The sequence below is a fragment of the Xenopus tropicalis genome, chromosome 8 (genome assembly GCF_000004195.4).
Source record: "Xenopus tropicalis strain Nigerian chromosome 8, UCB_Xtro_10.0, whole genome shotgun sequence".
In the NCBI taxonomy this organism is placed as follows: domain Eukaryota; kingdom Metazoa; phylum Chordata; class Amphibia; order Anura; family Pipidae; genus Xenopus; species Xenopus tropicalis.
The window spans coordinates 37,030,264-37,053,059 of NC_030684.2; the positions used below are offsets into that span (position 1 = coordinate 37,030,264).

Sequence of the window (22,796 nt, forward strand, 5' to 3'; positions counted from 1 at the left end):
TTGAACAATTTGATTTGTTTTGCGTGTCTGATTCTTTAAATATATTCTTTCACTAGGATATGCAGAAGTATCAGGATCATATAGCAGGTCCAAAATCCTTATGTAAAAATCATGTTAGAAAGCACTGCTAGTGCCTGCACTTGAAGACTAGTGCTGATATTTGCACATCTTACCCATTACTTTTGGTTACTCCTTCACAGTGGCTCTCAGGATACCAGCAGCTTTAGTGTAAACAGACTGTATTTGTCACTGCATGGAACATCCGCTGTGGGGTAAGGACTCCTGCAGGGTGATGGCTACTGATTTAGAGAGATAAGTCATTGTCCCAAAACGTCCACTGGGGGCACTGTCATAGAGCAAATGGCAAATACCAGTCGTTGGATCAACATTCAACATGGTGTCATCCGCACCAAGCACCTTCTGTGAATGATAGAGATGAAAGAGAAAACCATGTTAGCTGTACCTCAACAGGATATGGCCATAACATATTTACCCCAATTTCCATTATTTCATAGTACATTATTGCTGTTTCAAGTAAGGGTTAGGAAATATGGGCATGAAAAAATGGCAGAGAAAAGGGAAGCGGGTATTTGCAAAAGTCTGTCATCCTTTACAATTAGTGCCTTCATACGTTACCATTTATTATCTGACACATTAGAGGTCAGATTTCTTACGGACATGTTTGTTTGCTTTGCATCAGCTAAACTTCCATAGGGCCGTGACAGACGGGGAGATTAGTCGCCCGCGATAAATCTCCCTTGTTGCGGGCGCCTAACCTCCCCTGAATGCAAACCCACCGGCTAGAATGTAAATCGCCGGTGGGATGGCATTTGCAGCGCGGCGATTTCCCAAAATCAGCAAAGTTGCCTTGAAAGGAAACTTAGGCGATTTCTGCGCTGCGTATGCCATCCCACCGGCGATTTACATTGGCATTTCAGGGAGATTAGTCGCCCTTAGTAACCTTAGTTCTGTATCCCTATAAGTATCCATTACTCCCCAGGCTCAATTGCTGGGCCAAGGGTGGAAATATGAGGGTCCCTGGGAATGCAGGAAGGCCAGGATTCCCATCTGGAGGGTATAATAATATAAACCAGTCCAACCAAGCCTCATAATATTGTAGTGCAACAACTCCCACCCACCTTAACACACTTTCACATTACAACAGCTGGGGGGGCTTCAGGACTGACCCCCTGACATATGTACAGAAATTAACACTTAATGCCCTAAACCAGAAGCCCCTGCAATGCCAGGGGGCCAGAGACAACTTAAAACCAGCCCTGGCTCTGGGATTCTTCTCTCCTTCTTATCGTTACGGCTTTTCCTTACATGTCCCTACCCCCTCAGAGACATATATTGTTTGTGCAATAATGCCCTCTGCCCAATTATATAACGCAAAATTCGGCGCTGTGAATATAAACCGGAAGCAGCGACTCCTCTGTATTCCCAGGACCGGAAGTTTCCCTGTGCCACAGAAGCCCTCCGAAAACTATTCAGACGCTCAAAGGTTCCGACCCTATAGTTCCCCGCAAAGTGAGGATCGCTCAGCCCAGCGCTACAGGGGGGCGCCAGAGCTCACTCTTTATAGCTGTATAGGGAGCACTTGCTTAGTCCAACCTCCTGCTTCCTTTTATGTGGATAGCTGCGCTGTTACTGTGTATCCAGTCGGAGAGGATCAGGAGGGTTGGGTTTCATACAGGTGCCGATCCAACAGGAAACAGTGAGGGAGAAAATGTGCTGCAGCCACAATAAACTGTATGAATGGAGCAGCTTATATTCCGCACTAAAACTCCCTTACTTTGCTGTCCCGGTGAGCTCTAGGCAAGTGCCCTTTGCCTATTTATGGCTCTAGTACCTGTCCCAAATGCACAAGCATCACAGTGTGACATATACTTGGGAAAGTGCATTCCACAGAACAGAGCTTTAGGCCAAAGCAGCTCTTCCAATAAAGGCTTCTATTACTGGCACATATAAAAGTACATCATTGAGCCCTTGCCGTGCTGATACCTCACAGGCTCTGCCTTAAATTACAGCCATTTGGGTATGTGCACTTGCAGTAGCCCCTGCCCCCCTTCCCACATGGCTGCGGGGTCGGCTCCCTCTATATTTACATCACTGAGCACTTGTATTCTGATATCACATCATATCAACCCATGTAATTCCCTCTGTTTCACCTAGGGGCTGATTTACTAAGACACGAATTCGAATACGAATTGGAAAAATTCCGATTGGAAAACGAACATTTTGCGTCTTTTTCGTATTTTTGCGATTTTTTTCGGCGCCTTTACGACTTTTCGGAAATTGTCGCGACTTTTTCGTTACCAATACGATTTTCGCGAAAAAACGCGAGTTTTTGTAGCCATTACGATTCGCTCGTATCTTGTCGCGACTTTTTCGTATTGAGCGCTCGTAAGCGGCGGGCGAAACTTTCAGACTTAGCATGATTTTGGAAGCCTCCCATAGGACTCAATGGCACCCTGCAGCTCCAACCCGGCCCAAGGAAAGTCTCCCATAGGGCTCAATGGCACTCTGCAGCTCCAACCCGGCCCAAGGAAAGTCTCCCATAGGGCTCAATGGCACCCTGCAGCTCCAACCTGGCCCAAGGAAAGTCTCCCATAGGGCTCAATTGCACTCTGCAGCTCCAACCCGGCCCAAGGAAAGTCTCCCATAGGGCTCAATGGCACTCTGCAGCTCCAACCTGGCCCAAGGAAAGTCTCCCATAGGGCTCAATTGCACTCTGCAGCTCCAACCCGGCCCAAGGAAAGTCTCCCATAGGGCTCAATGGCACTCTGCAGCTCCAACCCGGCCCAAGGAAAGTCTCCCATAGGGCTCAATGGCACTCTGCAGCTCCAACCTGGCCCAAGAAAAGTCTCCCATAGGGCTCAATGGCACTCTGCAGCTCCAACCTGGCCCAAGAAAAGTCTCCCATAGGGCTCAATGGCACTCTGCAGCTCCAACCCGGCCCAAGGAAAGTCTCCCATAGGACTCAATGGCACCCTGCAGCTCCAACCTGGCCCAAGAAAAGTCACCATACTGAAGCTTGAATGAATCCGAACGCTACGAAAAAATCGCAACATTTTGCGCAACTTTCGGAATGGCTACGAAAAAGGCGCGACTTTTCGCGCAAGTTTCAACGCTACGAAAAAATCGCAAGATTTTACGCAACATTCAGATGGCAACGAAAAAGTCGCGATAATTTTCCGAAAAAATCGCCAAATACCGATCATTACGAAAAAAACGCAATCGGACGCATTCGGCCAGTTCGTGAGTAAGTAAATGGGCCCCCTAGTGTTGGACTGTGTGCCACCATATTAACCCCAGATATGCCTGCATAATCCCTACATAAAATGGAAGAGTATATTAACAATTGTGCCTGCATCCATAGTAGTTACGCCACTGGTGTGATGGGTGCTTTCAGTAAATAGCTTGATGGGGTGGTTCAGAACATTTTGTTACAGCCAGCAATACACATCAGTGGAAGTTGGGGATAAGGCCCCCGGGAATGAGGGCTTGAGTGCTAGGGAAGCAACTGCCATAGCACACTCAGGGATAGCTAGTAAGAGCCGGTAAGGCGCCACTTGGCTTCCTTTAGAGCTTAAGCCAAATTTTTCTCTGCCATTTGCAGAGCAACGTGCTTACCAGAAATCAGCGGCTTGCTCACATAACTTCAGAGTGAATGGCCCAAGAGCCTGCCAGTTATATTCACATGCATGTGCTTAATAGTCCCAACACGGCTGCCCAAACTGGGACCCTGGAAACTGTAGGTGGCATAGCACTTGCTATCGGCATTTTCTGGCCAAAGTATTATTATTTCCCCCAACTGGAGTGTGGGCTATTAGTGTGGGTTATTAAAGATCCAAAGTTGCATTTTGTACTGCTTTAATAAAGATTTACACCAACCCTCACTTGGGCCAGCTAACCAGCATCTCACCCTTCTGCTGGCTGCTTTCCCTGGCTGCATAGCAGAGCCTGAGGCACTCAGCACAGCGATCAGCAGTTAGGTGGACCTGAGAGGGGACTGCAGAATATTTTTCCTGTGTGAAGGCAGCAGAACTGTAATTGGCTAACCGTATCTAGAGCTGTGATTGGCTGGCATCATTAGGATGTGCCCATCACTCAAATGTAAAAAGTAAAAGTGTAATTTTTATAGTTACCAGCCCTCTGTAGCTCACACTGAAAACAGGCACCAAATCTTATTCGTTATTGCCTACATGGTGAGGGTGACAAAAGGTAACATGTCCCCTTCAGTGTTCCTCCAGGCAGGGGTTTGAATGGCTCCTCTTGTACTTCCCAATCATTTTACACAGGATTCCCCTTTGCACAGAAAATAAGTGCTTTCCCCAAAATCACAGCCCAGAACTCCTCTTTATAATTTGCAGTATGTGGGATACCTTTAATATTATAATACATGCCTGATGTTTAGAGCTTCCTGCCCTGTATGACTTGGCCTGCAGCCTTTCACATTTATACGGCCACTGACTGGGTCGGACTGGGCCCCCAGGACACCGGGAAAAATCCCGGTGGGCCCCAGCGGCCCAGACCCGACCCTTGGGGCGCTCCCCTTACCCGACCGCTCCTCCCCTGGAGCGTTAAATTTACATGCTCGGTGGAGGATGTCAGGTGGGGGGCCCTGCGAGGGGGATTAGAGGGGCCCCTCCGGGGGGGCGCAGGCACCTTCAGGGCCCCTGGGGCAGGACCCCCGGTGGGCCCTTCACCCCCAGTCTGACCGTGGCCACTGAACATTTCATTAAGGCTCATTTATTAACAGTGGACAAACCTACTGTTTGCAGGAAAATCCAGGGAGGCTGTTAATTATTAGAATTATATAGAACCATCAGAAAGGGGTCCTTTGTGAGGAATTTGTATAGGTTTACTTCCCAAAGCTGCACCGTAAACAGCACAGGGATAGAAAGACTCTGCCTCCCCCCTGTCTGTCTGAGGTACCCCCTGCAGTCTGTCTGTCCCACTGTACTGCTCTGTGCTCTTACACAGCCTGCACAGGAGAGCACAGCTGCCCACATGGAATTATGTGGGCATGAATGTGCCTCACACTGGTTGCTACTATATCTCTATATATACAGTATATATATATATATATAAAATATTTCCCACAGACCTCAGGGATCTAGTGTGCATATTGTTTTTTTTTTTGTTTGTTTTTTTTAGAAAAAAACTGAAACTGTTGTAGGGTGTTGGCTGGTGGGCCCTTGAAACCTGGCTCTATAGTGGGCCCTTGGTGCCCCAGTCTAACACTGATTTAGATGCAGCACTCTGAAGGCCTGACCAATCAACCCCTGGCTCAAATAGACAATCACAATGCAGTGATTAAGTTTTTAAAGCAGTGCCAACTGAGGGCCCAAATATCACTGCTATCCAGTATCGGTTTCTTTGGCTTTGTTTTATGCATACAGATTATTTGGATTCACTGAACATTTTAATGAAATTAATTACTATAGATGATGGACTCCCCAAATTCTTAAAAATGTTATGTTGAGGAACAGTATTGTTAAATTGTTGCAATATTTGCCCGTGCAGTGTTTCACAGATTGAGTACCCCCTCCCCATCTTTATTTCTGAGAGACCCAACCTCTTTGGGATTTTGTCTTCTTTAGCAATACACAACTTTTCCACTCTGTCCCAACTTTTTTGAAATGTGTCGCTGACATCATAAATTAAATACAACATAAAGTTTCTCAGTTTCAACATTTAATATACTGTCTTGTTTTAATATACTATACTGTACTGTTTTTAATAAAATAAAGGGTTTAAGTGATTGCAAATCATCCCGTTATCTTTTTATTTCCATTTTACACAGTGTCCCAACATTTTTGGAAACAGGGCTGTACAGTATCACCTTGTATTATTCCATTCTTTGGGCCAGCCACCCAGATGTCCAGAACAGCAGGAGGTGTATTAACTTTTTAAATACCCTTCACCGACTTGTCATACATGCCCAGATGGTTGTGCATTATGGTCAAATTTGGCCAAACTGCCTAGCCAAATCATGCACTGACAGCTTAAATGGCTTGGTGAGATTCTCTCCCTGCTGCAAATCTACAGAGTACACCCTTTTTTGAGACCACATCGTATATATATTTCTACATGTTCTCCTCTGCCAATAATAGGACAATATTTAGTCCAGCGTTAGGTGGCATCCTGTTTCCCAGTATTACAGGGCACAGTGAATCCAGGAGCATTAAATAGCACAATGTATCCCCCAGCATTAGGTCTGTACAAATATTAAGTAGCAATCTCAGGGCATTCAGTGGTAAACTGTATAATTCTGCATTATGTGGCATTGGCACAGTGTATCCCCCTACACTGAGCTGTATATCAGTACTGTGGATGTCGCTCTGTGGAAAGCATTAGCACAGCACTGTAAAGCAGGCAGTTTAACAGGGAGGAGAGGCAGGAGCTGTCAAATATGTTGGCTGGGTGCAGAGTTATAGTCGAGCAGAAACAGAGGGTCAAAGCCTCATGGGAATCAGAAGGCTGGTTGCACATTTATCGGCTGCATTTTGTCCACCTCCGGTTCTGGGCAGAAGAAAGGATGATGATGGAGAATAAAATTTGAGGCAGGAGTTAATTTCCTCTGCCCATATTTTTGCATTTTGCACACAGCATATTGGCTTTCTTGTATTACTGCAGGTCCCTATGCCCCATTTCAGACAGCAGAGACCTGGGGCATCAACTTTCTCTAATTTAGATGACTATACCTTAAAGAGATACTGACACCAGAAATCTTTTTTTTACATATATCATAACATTGTTTTCTACAAAGAGAAAGAAAGTTTGCCAGCGCTTAGTTTGCCTTTAAAAATAATTTTTACAAAAAATGAGGTGTTAGTACCACACTTTGGCCAAAATATGTAAGCTCACGTGCCACATCAAGGCCCCTCATTGTACGTGAGTCCTACACTGTCTAATGACTTTGAGTCTGTGATGCAATTAACATTGTTTTCTGCAAGAACTTTATAATTTTGCCATAAAAGTCTGATGCTTTAACAATACCTGATGTGATCCCCCATGTTCCTCTATGAGGGGGCTGCCATGTTGGTGCAGCAGTAGGCCATTAGCATCAGAAGCTATAACTGTCAGGCTGAAAAGGGACAGTCAGGTTGGCAAAACAGTCAGATTCAGGAACTTCAAGTAAAAATTACTTAAAAACCAAACCTGATAGCAAAAAACCATCAACATGTATATTCATATTTTGAAAGGTAGTTTTTTTGTGTCAGTATTGAAATATTTAACAAATATTTAAACATTAAATAAACCCAATATGGATGTAAGCAGCTTAGTTAGGAACAAGTATAGTGAACTGTTTTATTTAGTAAAACAGTTCAATGTTGACAAGTGCAAAGTTATGCATTTTGGTAGAAATAATATCAACGCGAACTATCTCTTGAATGGTAGTTTGTTGGGGGGTTTCCTTAATGGAAAAGGATCTAGGGGTTTTTGTAGATAACAAGTTGTCTAATTCCAGGCAATGTCATTCTGTGGCTACTAAAGCAAATAAAGTGCTGTCTTGTATAAAAAAGGCATTGACTCAAGGGATGAGAACATAATTTTGCCTCTTTATAGGTCCCTGGTAAGGCCTCACCTTGAGTATGCAGTGCAGTTTTGGGCTCCAGTCCTTAAGAAGGATATTAATGAGCTGGAGAGAGTGCAGAGACGTGCAACTAAACTGGTAAAGGGGATGGAAGATTTAAACTATGAGGTGAGACTGTCGAGGTTGGGGTTGTTTTCTCTGGAAAAGAGGCGCTTGCAAGGGGACATGATTACTCTGTACAAGTACATTAGAGGGGATTATAGGCAGATAGGGGGTGTTCTTTTTTCCCATAAAAACAATCAACGCACCAGAGGCCACCCCTTTAGATTAGAGGAACGGAGCTTCCATTTGAAGCAGCGTAGGGGGTTTTTCACGGTGAGGGCAGTGAGGTTGGGGAATGCCCTTCCTAGTGATGTTAATGCCTATAAGAGGGGCCTGGATGAGCTCTTGAACAAGTTGAATATCCAAGGCTATTGTGATACTAATATCTACAGTTAGTACTAGTAGTTGTATTTATAGTTTATGTATGTGAGTGTATAGATAGATCAGTATAGGTTTGTGTGTGCTGGGTTTACTTGGATGGGTTGAACTTGATGGACTCTATGTAACTATTATGACAGAGAAAATGAAGTCATTAAAAATTAGAAATGATTAGAAATTAGAATTATTTTTTGTAAATGGATTCTATGGGAGATGGGCTTCCAGTAATTTGGAGCTTTCTAAATAAGGGGTAGCATACTATACAATAATTGGACAATCGGAGCTCTAAATGTATGAGCTAACAGGCTAACAACATGAGGCAGGGACTGGTGTAAATAATATATTTGTAGAGTATTCTGATTTTTACATTATTCGCCATGTGAATGCACTAATAAATAAAATGCACTAAATTTGCCCACATTAAGTCATACATAGCAAACCAATAAGATCTGCTTTTTAACAGGTCACCAGTAAATCTGCTTCTCTACAGGGCTTTGACTTTGCATTTTGAAGGCCTAGAGGAGGGTGAAAAGGGAGGCTGATATCCTTATATTGTGATCTTACCATTTCTCAGGTCCAGTCCACATGGAAATGCATTATGCCTTTACTGAAGGCTATTACTCTCTAGCTTTGATATAGCTATGATATTTAATATTAAGCACTGTTAATAAAACTGCCTTCCTACAGTTAATTTGCCAAATCTAAATTTAAGATGCGGTATAATTATAATCCCTTCTATAGTGCTTAGTTTAAAAAATAGCATATTTTTTCCTATTAAAAACATGCTATTATCAGTTTAAAAAATACATGCTTATTTCTATTAAAAGAATAGTCAGAATACATCCTGATAACGTCACATTTATTTATTGGGTTTTATCAACCAAATCTACACATGCCCTTATTGGCTGAAGTCAAGTCACTATCAAGCTGCCTATCCAGAGTTTATCATTTTCTCTCTGTGTAGGGTAGTAAAGGAACCATCATTTTCAATTTTAGTGGCACTGGACTCTTAATATTTTCCACACAGTCCCATAATTAACAGCAAACATTTGCCTTGCTGCAGTCATAATACATTATTATAAATATTTAAAAACATACACGGTGTGATCTGCCGTGGCGAAGTCGCCAAATGAGTGGATTGTTTCCGGATATGCCCACCTTGGACCAAACAATCAAATTAAACTGGCAGGCATATCAGGGCAGACCAACAACTTGCATTTAAAAGAACAAATGGACTGGTAACTTTACCCAGTTCTTCTAAAATGTACATTCACACACCCCTGGCCTGGAATTTGTGTCTGTACAGCTGTATAGGCAGATAATGGTGGGGCGTGATGTCTGGCAGTGGCTCCATACGAGGAGCTGCACTTGCACCTGAATCTAGCAAAAAAAAAAAAAAATTTGCACAGATTTCTTGAATTATGAGAATGAAAAGCTGTGATTCTGAGAGCAAGCATTTGTACCCTGAGATATATCTGCTGTCACTTTATGGTAAACTATGTGTATATTTAAAATCTATATATGGATCATTTTTGCATTAGATAAGCTTAGATATCAGATTTTCTGAAAGCTACAGAGCTTTATTCACATATAAGAAAAGAGGCTGAAGTACAAGGCAAGGCACTAGAAATAAAGGAGAAGTTAAATGACAGAGCAACTCAAGCATTTGTACTTCAGATTCAGCCTATCAGTTGTTTACATGTCCAGCCAATCAGTGAAGAGCAGAGGTGACTTGTGGGTAACGGATACTTGGTCCCAACAGTCTTATGTGACAGTTGGTGAGAGAGGAGCTAAATGATGGAGATTCTGAGCGTTGGCATGCGAAAAAGAAGAAGAGAAGAAGAAGAAGAGCAAGAAGAGGAGATCATTTCCCCTGGGTGCAGCCCTGAATTCAAAAGGGCCAAGCCCCAGGGTGATCTGCGTGGGACCAGCACCCCTACAGCTGAGGAACCAGTGCCAGAGGGGGAGCCATGGAACACCCTGGCCAACCTGGCTGATGCCCTGCAGACCTTCAGGGAGTATGGAGAGGAGTGTTACCTCTATAAAAAAGGCCTAGAGGGAGGTTATCAGCTGGAAAATTTCCTAGAAAATCAGAAGGATATAAATCCAACATCCTGGAACCACATCACCACCCTAATGATTAATGTGCACAGGTACCTGAGATTGGACTTTCAGACCCTGTGCCTGGGTATAAACTTCCTGGAGCGGTATGTGTCCTGCACTCCTACTGACCCCGACACCCTAACAAGAGTGGGAGCCACTTGCCTCTACATGGCTTACAAAGTGGCTGAATTACGGTACCCCCTCCCCCCCAAGCTCTTCCTACCTCTGTTTGACTACAGAATGACACCAGCTGAAATGCGTCACCTGGAGAGAACCATCCTAAGGAAGTTGCTGTTTCGCCTGGGGGTACCAACCATCGATTTCTTTTTGGAGCACTTCTCCCTGTTGAGACTGACCAACCAGGAGGAGTGTTCCCCTGCCCAGCTCACAAGAGCAGCCAAAAGCCTAACAGCTGCCCGAGGCATCGCAGCACTGTGCCTGAACCAACATCAAGACTTCTACATGCACAAACCATCTCTCATGGCACTGTGCTGCCTCAATGTGGCAGATAAAATCTATTCTTATAACAACCCTGTCAAAGTGGCCCCCACTGACTACCCAGAACACCAAATTGAGGAGTGCATGGAAAAGATCTGCCATCTAGTCTCTATAGGCCACTATTTTTTACATCCGCTTCTGCCAGGAGTTTATCCAGCAATCTTTCCAGCTTTTAATCCTCCCACCACAAGGCCTGCAGCAACACCTACCAACCAACATCTACCTGAAGGCAGAGAGAGAACACCAGAGGTGGCATCAACATCCAGGGAAACAGCAGGTTCCCAGCACTTAGAGATGGCAGAAAGATCCAGCCATTCTCAGGACATGGAAGGGGCCGGTTATGTGCTACACAACACATACTGGCCCACTGATCCATACAGGCAAGTATACATGCACCCCTACATGCCAACACCTCCATACTGGCACCCATACATGCCCCCAGTTTCCTACTGGCACCCATACATGCATACACTGCCGTACCTTCACCCATACGGATACATATTTCCTTACTGATAGACACACGCACACACTGAGGCCTACATGTCCATACTACTTACCATTTAATACAAGTGACAGTATTGGGGATCACTATTTCTGGACCATGGGTGGGTGACATTGCCAGGGCACCCAGTACCATCATCAAGCAGAGCTGTCACTTTCCATACACTCTTAATTACCTATGAACACATTTCCCTACAGACAAACAGAGGCAAACATGTATTTACCCATTACTGTACATTTATTAACTCTTTCAAAGCTCCATAGGGCGCATTGATCCTGGGAATAATTCCGATTGCCATTTAGGAGTCAGGAAGGAATTTTTGCCTCTAGTGAAGCAGATTGGCCCAAGCTTCTCTCTAGGTTTTTTGCCTTCCTTGGGATCAAACAGCCCTATGTGGTGGGGTTACCAAACCCTCTGGTGATGGGAGGACACATATAGAAGGTGCATTTATATTGCAGCGTGCAGCTCTTTCTATATGTGCCCTCCGATTTCCAGTGATCTGATAACCCTACAGTGAGCATCACATTTCATAAATTATATTTTTAATAAAGCTGTGATCTTCACAGATTTTACATAAAGTTGTTGTCTGTGTTATTATTTATGGGTTCTGGGAACCAAATTAGTAGGTATATTAGCATTAGTAGGTATATTAATATTAGGTATTTTAGCAGGGTAATAAATGGTCTTATGTAGTAACAGAGCAGTGCCATTCCTTCTATGAGGCAGACTTACCCTTTTATTAGATTATAATAATAAAATAAATCTAAATGCCTAATTAACATCATTGTTTCCCTTTACAATCTGCCTAAGGAAAATATTAGCGGGGGGGGCATTTTGACACCCACCAGTGAAATAGACCTTTGTGCAATTGCACATGGAGTGATTCTGGGCCAATGCGCCATAGAAAAAACTGAAATTGCCCTTCTAGTTTAAACAAGAGCTGGTACAAATGCTTTTTAGGGTCCCAGCTTAACCAATCTATGCTTTGTGCCCATCTATGCGCTGAACATGACTTCTGCCTGAGGGTTCACAATAAAACTCTATGGTCAGTTCTGAGAGAGATTTGTCTGCAGTAAGAGGTAATGTACATGGCAGCCACAACACATTTTGGGACTTGCATAGGCACAGTGTAATAGAAACGGATGTTTTGCCTTTTTAAACAAAATATGCCTATACAAATGCAGGGAGGCTCGGTAGGCCCGTATTTCCCTCTGGGTGTGTCTGTGCAGGGAGGAATCCCCTCCCCAGTGAGCTGGCAGGAAGGAAGGCCTGCAGAGGCAGTGCTGGGGAGAAGCAGAGAGTAGGGGGAAGGCACAGAGATTATTGTGTGTGGGAAGTTAGTGGGGAAACCCCAGTGGCAGGAAAACATGCTCTGTTTAGGGTGCAGAAGCAAAGGGAGTCCTTGTCAACAAAGCTTGCTCTTTTCAGGACATGGAAAGCCAAAGGAGGTCTTTCTCAGGGCTCTAAAGAAACTGCCAAATAAGTGAGGATCCCCCAGCAACTCAGCGACCAAACACGTCTGCAATATTATGCACCTTATTTAAAGTTACAGTGTTCTGAAAATAAACCTATTAACCTTTTCTCTGTGAGTGACTGTGGTTTAGAGACATCCCCAGGGAGGGGTATTACAGCCCAGTCTGTCCTGACCCTGGGCACAGCCATGTTACAGTGTACCTGCTCTCCCATATAGCGGAGGCACAGGACTCCTGTAGCGCCAAAACAAATTGGAAATCAGGCAGGATTTCCTTTTAGTAGCAGAACAATGTTGGCTACACAAATGAACAAAAAAACCCACAGAACTACAGTGTTGGGCAGTTTTATTAAACAGAAATGTAAACATCTTCCAATCATCACAAAAAAAACATAATAGCAAGAAAATATAGATCTTTAGTTATTATTCATTTCAAAATAAAATATAGTTTTAGGTCTCCAAATTAAAATAATACTAGCAATAATATTATTGAGGATGGCAGCTGTTTAGGGAAAGGAAAACTATGTAATAAAAAAAAAAAGCATCTCTGACAATATTCACCTTTTCTTTAAGGTGTTTGCTTTGATTTTGCTGCATATGTGCCAATATATAGGCCTCTTCAAAAATAATATTCTTTTGTGATATACTCACAGCAGCATAGGTAGCTTTTTCTTGTTGAATGTAAATGCAGGGAGCCAACAATGTTGGTATGTGAATGCTGAACTGCCCTTTTCACTTGTGGCTGGAAATCTGCCTAAGCAGTAGGTTGTACCATGGCTGTAAGGGTCAAGATACACAGAGCTACTAGAGAATTCCCTCTGCTAAAACACACGTAGAGACAACTATCAGTGAATGAACAGCATTGCCTATCTTAGTAGCCATGACAAGTAGCTGCCACTAAGTAGCTCTGTGTATCTTCACCCTAGGGGCTGTGGCACACGGGGGAGATTAGTCGCCCGTGACAAATCTCTTTTGTCACGGCGACTAATCTCCCCGAAATGCCATCCCACTGGTGAAAAATGTAAATCTCTGGTGGGATGGCATACGCTGCGCCGCGATATCCCAAAATCACAGAAGTTGCCTTAAGAGGAAACTTCCGAAATTTCAGGAATTTGCGGAGCCGTGTATGCCATCCCTCCGGCGATTTACATTTTCGCCAGTGGGACGGTGTTTCGGGGAGATTAGTCGCCCGAGACAAGGGAGATTTGTCACGGGCGACTAATCTCCCCGTGTGTCACAGCCCTAAGAGTGATGGCACACAGTAAGACTTATTGCCGATGGTTAAATCTGCACTATCGTGCGCAACAAATCTCCCAAAAATGACTTACTAAAGTATAACATTAAGATCACTGCAAGTAAAGCCTATTACTCATGGTGGTCTGGCTTAATTGTTGGAAATTGCCTCCCTTGGCATTTTCTAACATTTAAAGAACTTTTGTGTTTCAATAAAAACAGTATTATTCAGGGAAAATATACATACAAATTGCTGACAATATTGCAAGAGAACTATCAACGTGGCTCATCTCCTAACAGTGCAATTTGCAAATTTTGCCGTTTCTTTACCCAGAATTCCCAGCGTAATAGGAGATGCCTCCATGACAATCTGGGCACAATGCACAAATATTAAGCAGATTGCAGCTTATGTTTATATTAAATATGAAGCATTATGTATCCTTTCCAGAGGCCCGTGCATGTCTCATTCTGCAGAGGCATAAGGCCAATAAAAAAAAATATATTTATATATTCCTAAACATAAAACTTTTATGTCTATTTGGATAAATTATCACAAGCTCAAAAAACAGTATAGAATTCACTAACGCACAATATGAAGTAACAATTATATGTTCTTGCAAAACACAAGTTCATAAATAAAATGGATGGAGTGGTAAAATAAAAAGAGACACAACAAAAAAATCTTCCAAATGAAAATGGGGAGAAATAATTAAAATGAAACCAGCATCAGAAAGAATTCATAGAAAGCCCTAAAACGGGCAAATCCTATGTGCAGCCCGCTAGAACTTGCTGAACCATAATTTTCAGCCTCCATCAACCACATCTGTAGGGCGGCAGGTTTTCCATTATTTCCCTAAAATGGTATGTTTGTACACATACACGGAAGATAATGGACACATTTGAACAATATGAAGCTATCTTGCATTAGAATCCTATTGGCCAAGGCCTACAATGATGGCTGCATGTTATTTGATTGCTGGCTTAAGGGACAAACATTTAGATCTGCCCAATTCACCCACACTGTGTGTGTGATTAAACTGGATAAAGATCCACTTGTCTGGTGACTTGGCCATACCAGAAAAACATTAAACATATGGCTTTTACTCATCTAAAGGGGTTGTTCACCTTTAAATGAACTTTTAGTATGTTCTAGAGCAGTGCTGTCCAACTTCTACGGTGCCGAGGGCCGGAATTTCTCTAGCATACATGGTGGAGGGCCGCTAATGGAAGCCAGTTTTGACCACTCCCCTTTTTGAAACCACACCCACTTCAAACCACACCTATTTTATCACAATGGTGGTAGCACAGCAAAATCCCAAATGCTTGGTCCTTACTGTGGGGATATCAACCATCATTCATATGTGAAAGAATTATGTCATATTAAGATATACCCTTAAATTCCATATGCCTCCTCCTCCCCTGTGGATAGCAGAGCAACCCCCAGTACATAATTACACACCTTTGGGACCATTTAATGGCTATTTCCAACTGCTAACAAACTCCCACAACAAACCCCTGCCAGGTTCACCTCCCACAAGCAGCATAGGGCAAGCAGAGTATGGCACACACAGGCAGCACTCTGCCTGTCCTATGCTGTCTGTGTGTGCCATACTCTGCCTGCCCTACCCTGCCTGTGTGTGCCATACTCTGCCTGCCCTACCCTGCCTGTGTGTGCCATACTCTACCTGCCCTATGCTGGCTGTATGTGCCATACTCTGCCTGCCCTATGCTGGCTGTATGTGCCATACTCTGCCTACAGTACCTATGTCTGAGGTGTGAAGAAGTGAACAATGGGGGTGATTACAGCCTGAGCCTGAGGTGTGAACACTGCAGGGGTAGAACAATGCAGAGATTAAACGGTGTGAAAAACACAGGGGATTACATTTTTAAACAATACAGAGGGATTACAGCCTGAATCTGAGGTGAGAACCATGCAGGGGGCCAGTTAATCTCAGTACTGATACCATTTAATGCTTACTCAAAGGTAAGCCATCAAAGCAGCCAGACAGGTGGGGGGCCACACAGAGGGGGGTCGCATGCGGCCCGCGGGCCGCCAGTTGGACAGCACTGTTCTAGAGGGTTAGTATGGGTAGAGGGTTTTAGTATGTTGTAACGGGCTATTCCAAAACAATTTGCAATTGGTCTTCATTTTTAATTATCTTTAGTTTTGTAAATATTTAGCTATTTGTTCAGCATATCTCTAGTTTGGAATTTTAGCAACTATCTGGTTGCTAGGATCTAAATTACCCTAGCAACCAGGCAGTAGACTGAATGAGAAACTGGAATATGAACAGAAAGTAATAAAAAAGAACAACAATAATATTGTAGCCTCAGAAAGTAATAGTTTTTTGGCCGATTGGGGTCAATAACCCCCAGTTGAAAGAATCAAAGAGGAAGGAAAATAATTAAAAAACTATAAAAACATAAAAAATGAGGAAAAGTTGAGAAATGGCCAATCTATAACATACTAAAAGTTAACTTAAAGTTGTACCACCCCTTTAACCCACTGTAGCTGTATACTTGTTGGTTGAAGGAGGCGAGTAACAGATACAATGCTAGAAGTACTGGAAGGGTGCTGGGAGCAGCAATTGTACAGCAGTCTTTACAAGAATAGATCTCAGTGCATTTACTGCAATAGATGGTATAACTGATCCCAGACAAACAGAAATCTCTACACTGGAGGTACATACACATCTTGTACATGCACATCAAAATTGTAACTGGCTGTTATGGGTTACTATACCCGGGCAAATTTGCCCACCTTTAGTAAATTTTACTATTTTGTACAAGGGATACGCTGAATCCATAATTTTTGCATTCAGCTAGATACTGAATCCTTTGGAAAAGCTTTAGATGGATACCAAACCCTAAACCTAATTTTAACATGTAAATCAGAGGATCCTCCATTAATATTGTATATTGAAAACTGTGTCTCTGCTACTTGTCACATGACATTAAAGGACAAGGAAAGGGAGAGTCACTGAGGTGTGGCAAGTTATCTGCCCCCCTCCTCCAGTGATTTTAGTAGCCACTTATTTCAGACCCCAGCAGCACCCCTCATCTTTTCCAGAAATTCACAGCCCCAGGTACTATTAATTTGCTGTACTCTTCCAATGTCCCAGCACGCTGTACACTTGTAGATTTCACTCCTGCACATGAGATCACCTAGGCCTAGGGTAATGCAGGAAATGCAGGGGCACCATAGAAGCAGGGAGAGAAGTAAAGTAGCCAGGGAAAGTGCTTTTATGGAAAAAAAAGAAGAAGAAGAAAAGAGTGGCAGCCTGTGGTTTGAGGTTACCAAACAGAATCAAAGACAGGATGGCAGCTTGGCACCACCCACCTTTCTCCTTTCAGCATTTTATTCAGATTTGCAGAAACTAAAAAATTAGCTACTGTGAACATTGCTGGGATTTGTTTAAATGCCTAACTAAATCCTGGATCTGGTGCATCCATAAATGTCACACAGGAACAGAATTTTAAGTGCTAACTTCAAGTGTACAATGGTATAACTGATCTGGTCTTCCTTCCATCAAGATATGTACAGTTGCTTTAGGAGTTCAATTGCTATAGAACAATTTCATTTTTACTTCATTTTGGTAACTACACTGGGATTAACAGTACCAAGTCCCTCTGCCAGCTATGCAGGGTATAAGGCATTTTTCTTTTACGCTATGTCAAAGAAAAATTGATCTCCTTTTACATTTTCATATTTAAACTGATTGTGTTGTATAACTTTTTCAGTTGTATAGGGTATACGTATATTCCTTTTATGTTAAATTTTTACTTTGAAGTATACTTTCCTTGAACAATGTGATTTGTTTTGCTTGTCAGCTTCTTTAAATATATTCTATCACTAGGATATGCAGAAGTATCAGGATCATATAACAGATCCAATGTAAAAATCATGTTTGAAAGCACTGCTAGTGCCTGCACTTGAAGACTAGTGCTGATATTTGCACATCTTACCCATTACTTTTGGTTACTCCTTCACAGTGGCTCTCAGGATACCAGCAGCTTTAGTGTAAACAGACTGTATATGTCACTGCATGGAACATCCGCTGTGGGGTAAGGACTCCTGCAGGGTGATGACTACTGATTTAGAGAGATAAGTCATTGTCCCAAAACGTCCAATGGGGGCACTGTCATAGAGCAAATGGCAAATACCAGTTGTTGGATCAACATCCAACATGGTGTCATCCGCACCAAGCACTTTCTATGAATGATAGAGAAAACCATGTTAGCTGCACCTTAACAGGGTACGGCCATAACATATTTACCCCAATTTCCATTATTTCATAGTACATTATTGCTGTTTCAAGTAAGGGTTAGGAAATATGTTCATGAAAAAATGGCAGAGAAAAGGGAAGCGGGTATTTGCAAAAGTCTGTCATCCTTTACATTTAGCGCCTTCAGATGTTACCATTTATTATCTGACACATTAGAGGTCAGATTTCATATGGACATGTTTGTTTGCTTTGCATCAGCTAAACTTACTTAGGGCCGTGACAGACAGGGAGATTAGTCGCCCGCGATAAATCTCCCTTGTCGCAGGCGACTAATCTCCCCGGAATGCAATCCCACCGGCTAGAATGTAAATCACCGGTGGGATGGCATATGCGACGTGGCAATTTCCCAAAATCGCAGATGTTGCCTTGAGAGGAAACTTCCCACCGGCGATTTACATTGGCATTTCGGGGAGATTAGTCGCCCGCAACAAGGGAGATTTGACGCGCGGTGACTAATCTCCCTGTCTGCCACGGCCCTTAGCTCTTACATTTCAACAGAGCAGATAAGCTCAGGCAGCATTTCATTCAAAGTAAAGTAGATTTTTAAAAGGGTAAATTATCCTGCCATGTAATGTGTGAGACACTTGCCCTGTATACCCCCAACCTGCGCCATAAAGCAAGATGGGACAGCTGTTTTTAAAAGTACCATGAAATAAGTAGCACAAGCTATTTTCAAGAATAAGAATATGCTTCTAAAGCACTTCTTTAAATGGAACTCTAGGTTCCAAACGAAAATTTGTAAAATAGCCCCACACAAAACAGAAACCTCTAATATACCTATCAATGTAATCTGTTTCTTTAAAAAGTATAAATAAATAACCTCTATATAAGATAAATCCAGCGGCAAAACAGTTCTTCTCTTTCTGCATCATTTGAAATCCTGGCAAGGGAGAAGGGACTAAAACATTGATGTTGCAAACTGTAACAACTTCTCCACAGCTTAGACAGAATGCAGGAACTACATTATCCAGAATGCATTGCATTTTGATGGAGAACAGGGGCCAAATCTTAGGTAACTGTTCCAAACCATATTATTACATTAATATTTACATTAATAATAAATTACTACATAAATTAATGTCATACCCAATGTGTAAGGCACCTAGAGTTTGAGAGCTTTAGATAGTAGGCCTCAAACCTGCATTAAATGCTGTAGTATTAGCTACCACCCTGCACATAGATTTACTACTCTCTCCCTGGTGCATATAAAAAGAAGCTATGCATCTACTATGGTTTAGTTCTTTGGATAAAAAACCATATGTGTCCACCGTTCTCTGAGGTGCTTTCAAAGTGGTTACAAAACAAGGTTTTCCACCAATATAATAGTTTAAAAAATAAATGTCTCTATTATATGCAATAGATAAACTACGCATGTGCCTTTTTGATCGTGCAGCCATTTCTTCCATAGATGCAACCTTTGGCTTCACTACCCTAAATAAATAAAATGACAGAAAAGAATGAAGCTAATGCATAGGCATGGCAGGCCATCCTGGCATTCATTATAACTGATAATTAATAAAAATTAAAAGTGTACCCTAATCAGTCTTACGTTAATTTGAGTTGAGGGTTTGCATGTCCTTAAAGTGCCATGGCCATAGTATTTTCCATGAGATAAAAGTAATCTAGGTTAAAAACTATAAAATAGTTTTTAAAAACTAAAAATCATGATCAAAATAGTGTGTCAGCAACTAATTACTGATAGCTGCACAACAAATAGTACCTGGGCATAATGCTTTCTGAATGGCAGTATCTGACCTCACCTCATCTCTTTGAGCAGCCCATATGCCTCTATTAATGAATGCACCATGCTGGCCTAGGAAGGAAAAAAAAACATGATTTGTATGTGCAGTGCATTTTAATCTTACATCTTATATATAATTGACATAACCTTGCATCATAACACTAACACTGAAAAAAGTTGTTCCTGCTGGCCATTCACATACATTTCTTTCATACAATTTTCAATACATGATTGGCGGCCCACGAATTATGATTATCACGTGTATTATAGATATTGGTTAGTTCAGGGATCATTTGGGTTAGAAAATATCTGTTAATGCACCATATCGGTCAGTGTGTAGTACATGAGCAGATGAGGGCGTGAAGGGGAGCTGAAGCTCAACCTACTGCTGCTCTGATTGTCTGGGGTGTCCTCCCAAATGATCACAACAATAAAAAGGTGACAGTGCACTGTATGGCTGTTCTCTTACTATCCCATTGCATGTACGTTGATCAGTGCTATAGAATATCAGGTTGGCCCAAATGCATGTTTTGTATACTGCATATACTGCCTATGAACACAAATATTGGTAACTTAGGACTGTGGCAGACGGGGAGACTAGTCGCTGCATGACAAATCTTCCTTGTCAAGGGCGACTAATCTCCAGGAAATGGCATCCCACCGGCGAGAATGTAAATTGCCAGTGGGATTGGCATATGCGGCACAGTGATCGCTGAAGTTTCCTCTCAAGGTGATTTTGGCAAATTGGTGGGCCGCGTATGCCATCCCTCCAGCAATTTACATTCTAGCCAGTGGGATGCCATTTCGGGGAGATTGCACCCACGACAAGGGCAACTATACCACACCTGTTATAATGCTAATTGCATTATTTGCCACTGTTCATTTGCTTTATCCATTAGCACTGAATGTTGTCTTATATCTGCTGATTACCATCTACCTGTGTTCATTATCCTGTATTTCAGGGTATAATAATATAAACCAGTCCAACCAAGCCTCATAATATTGTAGTGCAACAACTCCCACCCACCTTAACACACTTTCACATTACAACAGCTGGGGGGGCTTCAGGACTGACCCCCTGACATATGTACAGAAATTAACACTTAATGCCCTAAACCAGAAGTCCCTGCAATGCCAGGGGGCCAGAGACAACTTAAAACCAGCCCTGGCTCTTGGATTCTTCTCTCCTTCTTATTACAGCGTTACGGCTTTTCCTGACATGTCCCTTTTAGAGACATATATTGTTTGTGTAATAATGCCGCCCCCCCCCCCCACCCTGCCCAGTTATATAACACAACCCCCAGCACTTCAAATTAACCCTCACCCGCCGGGGCACTTTGCTCTGCACATTAGCACACAATTCTACATATTCGGCGCTGTGAATGTAAACCGGAAGCAGCGACTCCTCCATTTTGCCCAGGACCGGAAGTTTCTCTGTGCCACAGAAGCCCTCCGAAAACCATGGTTCCGACCCTACAGTTCCCCGCAATGTGAGGATCGCTCAGCCCAGCGCCACAGGGGGGCGCCAGAGCTCACTCTTTATAGCTGTATAGGGTGCACTTGCTTAGTCCAACCTCCTGCTTCCTTTTATGTGGATAGCTGCGCTGTTACTGTGTATCCAGTCGGAGAGGATCAGGAGGGTTGGGTTTCATACAGGTGCCGATCCAACAGGAAACAGTGAGGGAGAAAATGTGCTGCAGCCACAATAAACTGTATGAATGGAGCAGCTTATATTCCGCACTAAAACTCCCTTACTTTGCTGTCCCGGTGAGCTCTAGGCAAGTGCCCTTTGCCTATTTATGGCTCTAGTACCTGTCCCAAATGCACAAGCATCACAGTGTGACATATACTTGGGAAAGTGCATTCCACAGAACAGAGCTTTAGGCCAAAGCAGCTCTTCCAATAAAGGCTTCTATTACTGGCACATATAAAAGTACATCATTGAGCCCTTGCCGTGCTGATACCTCACAGGCTCTGCCTTAAATTACAGCCATTTGGGTATGTGCACTTGCAGTAGCCCCTGCCCCCCTTCCCACATGGCTGCGGGGTCGGCTCCCTCTATATTTACATCACTGAGCACTTGTATTCTGATATCACATCATATCAACCCATGTAATTCCCTCTGTTTCACCTAGTGTTGGACTGGTGTGCCACCATATTAACCCCAGATATGCCTGCATAATCCCTACATAAAATGGAAGAGTATATTAACCCTGTGCCAGTTTATTTTCACATGTAGTGTATCGTGTTATAGACACGAAAAAGACAGGACTGGCACACCTCTTGTCATTAAAATATAACTTTTACTTATTACTAGTTAAAATTAGTAAGTTAAAATAGATAGATAAGAAAGTAAGGAAAAGTGTTAAAATGTTCAGAATCACACCTTGAAACCGTTTCAATTCTAGCTCTTATCCTCCTGGATATTGTTACTTTACAAAGTATCTTTATCTGTTGTAAATGGTTTCATTTGTATCAACACTGTGGTTGGTCTGCGTGTTACAATTTCCAAAAGAAGTCACAGTCCTTTCATTCAGGTACGTATTGACGGTCTTTATATAGAAAGGTTAGAAGTAAACACACCATCCATTCAATAAACTTTAAATAATCCTTCGTGTGTCGTTTGATTTATTAGTTGATTAACCTCTATTTTACAAGGGATCAGGTGAGTATTGCACTATGTTTATTTAATCCTTATTTGCTGGATTACTGTACAACTTATCAGGTAAGTGTTGCTTATTATACTCAGGTAAGTGTCATTCTGGTGCTCTGCACGAGATAGATCTCCTAGTTATAGACTTACTCTATTTGTTTCCCAATGATTTATATCTCTGTCCGAAGTGAACTGACTCATCCGCTTATTGCAGCTTTCTTGCAAAAGGGCAGAGTCACTGATTACAATAGCACTGTTAACCCTTTCATTAACAGTTACTTGT

The 22,796-nt window shown here is 42.6% G+C and overlaps 2 protein-coding genes and 1 long non-coding RNA gene across 4 annotated transcripts in view; 1 reads left to right on the forward strand and 2 right to left on the reverse strand.

Moving 5' to 3' along the window:
* The window catches only part of LOC100486764 (phosphorylase b kinase regulatory subunit alpha, skeletal muscle isoform-like), a 59,029-nt gene continuing 36,233 nt past the window's right edge, over positions 1 to 22,796 (reverse strand). Inside the window, exon 3 of the mRNA XM_031890665.1 lies at positions 1 to 420. Coding sequence (XP_031746525.1) covers positions 247 to 420 — 174 coding nt within the window. The 3' untranslated portion in view covers positions 1 to 246. The remainder of the gene's footprint in view (positions 421 to 22,796) is intronic.
* On the forward strand, positions 9,414 to 11,560 carry LOC105945968 (cyclin-O protein B). The gene has a single exon (XM_012955078.3). The coding sequence runs from the start codon at positions 9,821 to 9,823 to the stop codon at positions 11,138 to 11,140; it is 1,320 nt and encodes a 439-aa protein (XP_012810532.2). The 5' UTR covers positions 9,414 to 9,820; the 3' UTR covers positions 11,141 to 11,560.
* LOC108648359 lies at positions 17,239 to 21,103 on the reverse strand. Of its 2 annotated transcripts, none has more exons than XR_004219553.1 (3): positions 20,888 to 21,103; positions 19,840 to 19,932; positions 17,239 to 18,046 (listed from the first exon to the last, which is right to left on the reverse strand). It is a non-coding gene; the product is annotated as an uncharacterized LOC108648359 (long non-coding RNA). The 2 variants fall into 2 exon arrangements; XR_004219554.1 differs by having other exon boundaries at positions 19,880 to 19,932; positions 20,888 to 21,101.

Bases quoted from the DNA above. Each gene is read 5' to 3' on its own strand.
- LOC105945968 (XM_012955078.3), top strand. From the start codon at position 9,821: ATGATGGAGATTCTGAGCGTTGGCATGCGAAAAAGAAGAAGAGAAGAA.